Here is a 6,844-nt window from a genome sequence, read left to right as displayed (position 1 = left end):
AACACTTGTCACGCAATTTCAGGCAGGCGCAACTTAAATGTCATTTGACAAAAACGGTTGTCCAATGTGTCAAATCTTTCCTTAAGATGTATTTCTATTGGTCCTCAATTCAAGCAAACCAATCAAGGCGAACACGGTTTTCGTCTTTAAATATAAAGTGTCGTATTTATAGGGCTAAAATAATTATAGTATGCTTGAGTGCTAAAATTATTAAAAAGCCTAAACGATGCAATTTGATGAAGCCATGGATTGCTGATACAGGTACGGTATATTTGGGCATCTTAACTCTTATTCTCTATCTTGACTTATCACAATTTCATGTGACTGGTAAAAATGAAGCCGGTCATTGCTCGTTGTTTTGCTGGTTGATAACGGAAGCATTTGTTTACATCCCGAAGCAGCCCAGCTCTACAAAATAGCGCTCCGTAAAATGACAGAGCACATTCAACACACTGAGTAAGGTTGCGTTGTGCTATATTTTACACTAATTGTTTTTGAAGCTGGGTGAAACAATAGATCCCAAGGACTCCAATAAATGAGCAAATGCGATTATTGTGTTGCGAAGCGTTTATGAGCGTACGTCATTTAACATCGGACCGCGAGAACCATCCCATGATTTCTACCAATCAGAGAGCGGCTTTCAGCGCTCTCGACGTTCGTCTAAAGTTTCACATCGAAGCTTCAATCTGGTGTTTTTACAAGAAATGGTCTAGATTTATATTTTGCGAGAAGCCAAATTTTCAAATCTGTTTATTTGTTTATATTTGTTGTCTTTGATTTTGAATGTAAATCGTATCATTTCTAGTTACAGATCTATTGACATTAGAAATAGTTTAATGCAGCAACATTTGATAAAGAAAAGTATTTATCCAGTGAATTATTCATTCAGTTATATCAGGTTCAGTTAGAAAACTATAGAATGTTGTTTATTGAAGCACTTGTTCCAGAGTTATCAGAATTCCGTACGAGACTAGCATGTTTAGAAAATAAGCTTCAATGATATTTTTCGTTTCTAAGCTAGAAATTGATTCACACTAACCCTCTTCGCAAGTGGGTGATCAGACTTTTTCAATTAAATTGCACATTTCGCTATTCTTTCTATTGAGAGCGTGCGTTAATCCGTTGAGATGGTACGTTTTCGAAGACTTTTGTATAACTGGATGTGTTGTTCCCTTTAGTAAAATAGATCGTTCGAACTGTTGCTCGAGTTGGCTGCTTGGCTGAGATAGTTGCATACACAGTGCCGCATCACCGGAAAAATCTAGAGCTGCGCTAAGATGTAATTTTGGCTCCTGGTTTGCGCTAAATCGCACAGCTGATGAGCCAAACAATGTGTCCAACCTCAGCTCTCCCGCCATAGTTATGGCCGTGCTTAAAAGAATAAAACAGTACATCAGTTAGGTGTGTGAGTCCATCTCCAATATGTCGGATACTTACTTTTGCTCCACTTTACACTTTGCTTTTTGACTCCAGAGGCTTATGCTTACTTGCCCATTCAGATCAATTGATATAGCGCCAGTTGCCGTCAACTTCAATGTACCGCCATTGTGCGTTGGAAAAACTTCTTCATTGTCCTGTAACAACGTTGTCGCCTGGTACGCTGGTGTTGGTTCCGAAGCCGTTCCGCTCCAAACATGCCCCATCAGTTCTCCTTTTCCGTTAAAAAATTGTAACGGCCTCATTACCGTCCCTTGCACTGTCAACTCCATGCCGCCAATTGTTTCCTCGTCGTCGTTTGAGCCATCGGAATCGTCCCCGTTATTGCTTGCGAAGGAAGAAAGTCCTCCAGTATAAAGGCCAAGTGTAAAAAGACTTGTTCTTTCATCAGCGACGTCGAGTGTGAGATCAACGATGCCGCGTTTAAGAACACCTCCTTTCATTTCCTGCAAGCTTGTCAGCGATGCATTAAATGATGGGTTAGTAGAAAACGTTCGGCTTAGCGCAGTAGAAAGTCCTCTGGGGCCCAGTACGTGATAGTTCTTGATAGAGGGATCACTTTCGATCACCTTTTCCAGAGTGACCGCGAATTCTGAACACTGTGCCGCCAACAGTCGTAACTTCTGCAGAAGATATTGCTTTAACTCATACGCCTTATCTTTTGATTTGAGAAATTGCACTAAATGCGCCAACTCCAAATAATTTGGTTTTGAATCCAATAGAATGTCTAGCGCTAATATTCGTGCGCTAGAATCATACGGCTTGGACACCTGGAAGAAAATGTCTTCAAACTTTGCTCTAAACTCATCGTTCCATAAGTAAACTGAGAATGATCGCAAGGCCTTCATAGCAGCGACACTAACTGTACTGGAAGCTTCTTGCGCCAGATTAACCAACAAGTCAGCGCTTTCGGGACACTTTAGATTATGCAAACCGCGTATGTATTTTAGCTTACATGCTTCGTTCCGGCAATTTTTTATCCGTTCGGTAAAAAAACTAAGCACCTTCCTGACGGTAACGGATTCGTAAGTATTTTCCTCAAGCAGAGCGAACCTCCGCGTCACAGAAGCAATACATTGAATAAGGCTGTCCGCAAACTTTTCAGATTTGGTCTCCTTTTGGGCCATTTCTAGTAAATCTTCTAGGATTTCTTTCCGCGGTCGTGTACCGATTGCCAGTGCCTGAAGGTATCGCTCAGAAAGAAACAACTCCTCATCCGACTCGTATTTTAGCTCTGGTTTTGCAGCGTTATGCGAGGCTAGCGTCTGTGTAGCGCCCAATAGATCCATCAATTGTCCTTTAAACTGAGACGAGGTTTTGCTTTGAAGGAGACGTCGTAAAACCTCTGCCGTGGACGAGCGTGCAACGTTAACGAGTGCGACAAGTGCAGAAGATGATTCTTTTTTCCCAATGTTATCATTCAACAGTGATTTTTTGTATAGTTTGAACATCTCAATAATCTCTTCACATTGATCATTTCCACACCAGGAACGATGCTCTGCGTTGGTTACAAGAGTATCATGGTCTAAATCCAATTGCTCCATGATGTCTTTCAAACTAGAGCCCTCTAGAACATCAATTTTGTGTGCATTTCCCTCCACATCGAGCCGCATAATCGATTCATAGTATGCACCAAATTGGTTTTGAGCATTCAACAAATACTTGACATAGTCTTGACTAACCATCTTCTGTAATGCACCGTCTGATGAAATGGTGAATTCTGCGCTGCGCGATGTTTTGATACTGCTACGCAGTGGGTATTCTTCGCGCTCGATACGTTTAGCGTCGTATTGGCAATCACTTTTAAATTTCTGATAGCGTGTCGATGAATGTGAAATGTATTTTGCTTGGCAGCGTCCAGAGGGATCATCTTCCTCGAATGTTCCGTCCATTAACTGGTACTGCAAAAGCGCCGCGATACCCTTTTTGAAGTTTCTGACCGGAATTGAGACATCGGAAGGCAAGAAGTTAACACTACGAATATGGCCTGAGTTCCACAAAGCGTAGAAAGTTTTCTCGGTCCCTTCGAAGTGGCCGGCTTTATTCTTTGGTATACTAAGAACTGTTGGGTTCACGATCTACGGTAGAGATGAAATTCATATTGAACATATCTAACAACGCTGCTTGGATGATTACCTTCATTTTTAAGAGTTTCGTTTCATCATCTCCCCAAACGGCACCAACAGTGACCGTAGCACGAATATGGTATCCTGTCTTAACCGTCGCATTTCTTGCATTTCCCACGTGAACAACATTTGAAAAACTAAATCGTTCTTCAATGCCAACGTAAAACGCATCGCCATAAGCTGGAAAAAGAGGATTCTGATATTTTTAGAAATGTATTATTCTAGAATTGTTTAAATTCCTAATGGGAATGGAATGGCCCGAATGAATAGATTAGTTGAAGAGATTAGGTGTGACGTATTAATTTTCTCAATTTTGTGAGTGTTAAGAATAAGGTTTAAAATATATTGCAAACAGCTACCAATTTCGTAATAATTTCGAATATTCAATACTAACATTATTGCATTCATTAATTGGAATTATTAGAGTAATGTGCTCAAGATGGCTTATCGATGGTTTAATTGTACGAATGTTACGTAATTGCGGTTGTTTGGCATTGCACATGGTAACATCATAACAACGATGCACCAATCAATGCATCAATGTAACGGTTTCTATGCGAAAGAGCTCAGTTCAAACCATGGCAGCTTCAACTTTAGTGCAAATATTGAAGATGGGTACAATCGGCCTTTTTTGTTTACGATGGATATTTGTATGGTAGTGATAAGGATTATATGGTGGTTACGTATCTGTGCCCGTTCTAACAGCCAAATAATAATAATAATCTTCTTATAAACCATCGTTACTCGAGGCCATGCAGCCAGCCTTGAACAAATCGAAAATCAAGTTGAAATTACCTTGGTATGTTTTAAAACAATGATTCACTCGTTTGATAAATATATGTTCGAAAGATACTCATGAGGTTTCTATACAATAAGAACAATTGCTGGAGGATGACCGAAACAATCTCTACGCTGTTGACGCATAATCTAACACAGCATAAAAACATTGTAAAGTTTTCAAGTTGTTTGTATTCAAGTTACACAGTTTTGTAGTAAGGGACATGCCGAAAAACGATATACTTTGTACTTTGCTCGTGTGTGCACAACAAGTCTCTGAAGAGCTTAAACAAATCTGTGGTCAAGGTTAAAGGTTATCATGCATCATAAACTCAACGTCAACAGTTTACGGTGCCTTGGCAACGAGTGATAGTAAAGCTTACCGGTTAATGCAAGAAGTATAGCTACAGATAAACAAGTTTTCATCATTGCTCATTCGATCTTCTGATCACCACGGTACGTTGTGCATTCCACGCTATCTAAACTCTTTGCAAACGAATATAAAACACGTACTGATCTATGCGAACAACACTATATTAAAGGTATGATTGTAATTTCTGACGGATCACTGGACGAATTGCTGTGGGGTGGAAACTGAATGATGTTCCGTTCCTTCGGCATTTGGCATTTGCGATCAGAGCGATTTGATCTATCCGTCGCATTCATTCATTCAGTTATAGAGAGAAAAATGAGAAGAGACAAGTCTGGAGAATGAACTAAAGACCGTCGAACCAAGAATAGCGAATACACGATGAAACTGTGACGAGGTTCATTGCGATCATCACACAACGCCAACCTTACGTACTACCGCTTCACGAACACAACTGCAAAGTGCGGCCTGAAGATTCTAAACAAAACAGAGAAGAGAACCTACACGTTTACCGGGTTTACATATTAAAAGTTGTTGTTGTTATTATAGAGACTTTGAGCACGGGGCTTCATTCGTCTCTGAAATTTACATATTAAAAGGAAATTGTGCTGGGTTTATTTACAAAACAACCTCATCTTGAAGATTGTCTCATGTTAACTCTGCAAATGTTGCAATTTTTCCATACTTTCAGCCAGCTGAAAGTTTTAACTTTCAGGATGGACATAGCATACAAAACTTGTTGCTTGCTTGACCGTTAGGATTTGTGTATCTCTTTTTCGTTATTTTCTATATTATAAAAATTGTTAATACAAGATTACCTGTGTAAGACATCTGGCGCTAAGTTACATCAGTCGTCGATCACCACCATATTTGGAAAGTATTTTTTTATTTGTTTTACACGTGAGGGAATACTTTCCATGCTTTTTCCAGAGCGAGACTCTTTCCCGAGAAACCGAACACTGAACCGGAACTGCATTACTTCCGTTATTTGCTGCGCGATTTAGTGCAGAATCCAGACCATCAGCTCTCGTCGATTGAACGCGTGTATTACACATAAAAAGTTTAATGTAATCAAAACATATGCTAAGAAAACAAAAACGATGAAAAAAAGTCATAGATTCTTCCCAAAAAACAAATATGTTCGCCTTTCCAATACAAGTTCCCCATTGTGCGATCCATCCCGCCGTTTCGAGGCTGGACCTAGTACTTCTGGTTTTCTTCGTTGGGGATCCCAACGGATATAAAAACGGTATTAAATATAAGTATAAAAAAAATAAAAAAAATATATAAGTATTAAAAAATCCCAAAGACGAACGTTGCTACAACAACAACCGACGAGCGTTGCAAGTATTCTTCGTTACTATTTAAGTGTTATTGTGCCAAAAACTGAACAAATATCGTTCTGCAACCACCGCATTCGCTTAACTCAGGACTACGTGACTTGTGGTTACTAACTAAATTGAAGATGCCGCTCCGTGGACATTGTTTTGAAGCTATAGGAAAGATACCAACAGACCTGTTTTAAGCTAAAAAACTAACAACCAACATCATCACAATATGTACCACAAACACCTCTAACAACTAACAATTTAAAATAATTGAAAATCAGGTTCGCAATATAGTCCAACATCACGGCTTTAAATAATAACCTAGATCCTCCGAACAATTTTGTAATAATCCCAATAAATGTTTCCCTCAAAAACTTCTCCATGGGACGAACATTTCCGCTATGGCAACAAAATGTTCCCTAAACATCAATAAAATTCAGTCAAAATTAGTACTATTAGAGTTATTAAAATTATTACTATTACAAACTATTAGAGATATCTGTCATCCTATCTGGCAATGTATTTTCTTCTTTGGATGATGTTGGGAAATATTTGTCCAAGATAAAGATGTTCGTTCTCAGTTTGGATAGATTCAACCATTTCAACTCATTCTCATTCAAACTTATTTGTATCATTCGTATCCATTCATACTCATTTGAACTTCAAATTTCTTATTAAAATATATAGATATTTGGCTTTTCGTTGTTTTCTTTATAAAACCACTAGATGGTCCTAAACACTACAGCTATAACTGAGCTAACAGTTTCGCATTCATAATATATCACGAACATAATTTGTTTGATTTC

At 38.8% G+C, this 6,844-nt stretch overlaps 1 protein-coding gene across 2 annotated transcripts; it reads right to left on the bottom strand.

The window, feature by feature from the left end:
- Positions 1-753: 753 nt before the first annotated feature.
- Positions 754-4,920, bottom strand: LOC131208552 (microsomal triacylglycerol transfer protein). 2 transcript variants are annotated; one of them, XM_058201341.1, is made up of 4 exons: positions 4,724-4,920; positions 3,574-3,743; positions 1,438-3,515; positions 754-1,371 (listed from the first exon to the last, which is right to left on the bottom strand). In XM_058201341.1, the coding sequence occupies exons 1-4, from the start codon at positions 4,767-4,769 to the stop codon at positions 1,059-1,061; spliced, it is 2,607 nt and encodes an 868-aa protein (XP_058057324.1). In that variant the 5' UTR covers positions 4,770-4,920; the 3' UTR covers positions 754-1,058. The 2 variants fall into 2 exon arrangements, with proteins under 2 accessions (XP_058057324.1, XP_058057325.1); XM_058201342.1 differs by lacking the exon at positions 4,724-4,920 and adding an exon at positions 4,359-4,490 and having other exon boundaries at positions 755-1,371.
- Positions 4,921-6,844: the final 1,924 nt, after the last annotated feature.

The sequence above is a fragment of the Anopheles bellator genome, chromosome 2 (genome assembly GCF_943735745.2).
Source record: "Anopheles bellator chromosome 2, idAnoBellAS_SP24_06.2, whole genome shotgun sequence".
NCBI lineage: Eukaryota > Metazoa > Arthropoda > Insecta > Diptera > Culicidae > Anopheles > Anopheles bellator.
The sequence above is the reverse complement of the archived record's forward strand: the minus strand, read 5'-3'. Positions and strand labels throughout refer to the sequence as shown.

What these genes read in the sequence shown, in the direction of transcription:
- LOC131208552 (XM_058201341.1), bottom strand. Translation starts at nt 4,769, where the DNA reads ATGATGAAAACTTGTTTATCTGTAGCTATACTTCTTGCATTAACCG. An exon ending in TATACTTCTTGCATTAACCG is followed by an intron (nt 3,744 to 4,723) that starts GTAAGCTTTACT and finishes CTCTTTTTCCAG; the next exon opens with CTTATGGCGATGCGTTTTAC. An exon ending in AAGTGTAAAGTGGAGCAAAA is followed by an intron (nt 1,372 to 1,437) that starts GTAAGTATCCGA and finishes TATTCTTTTAAG; the next exon opens with CACGGCCATAACTATGGCGG.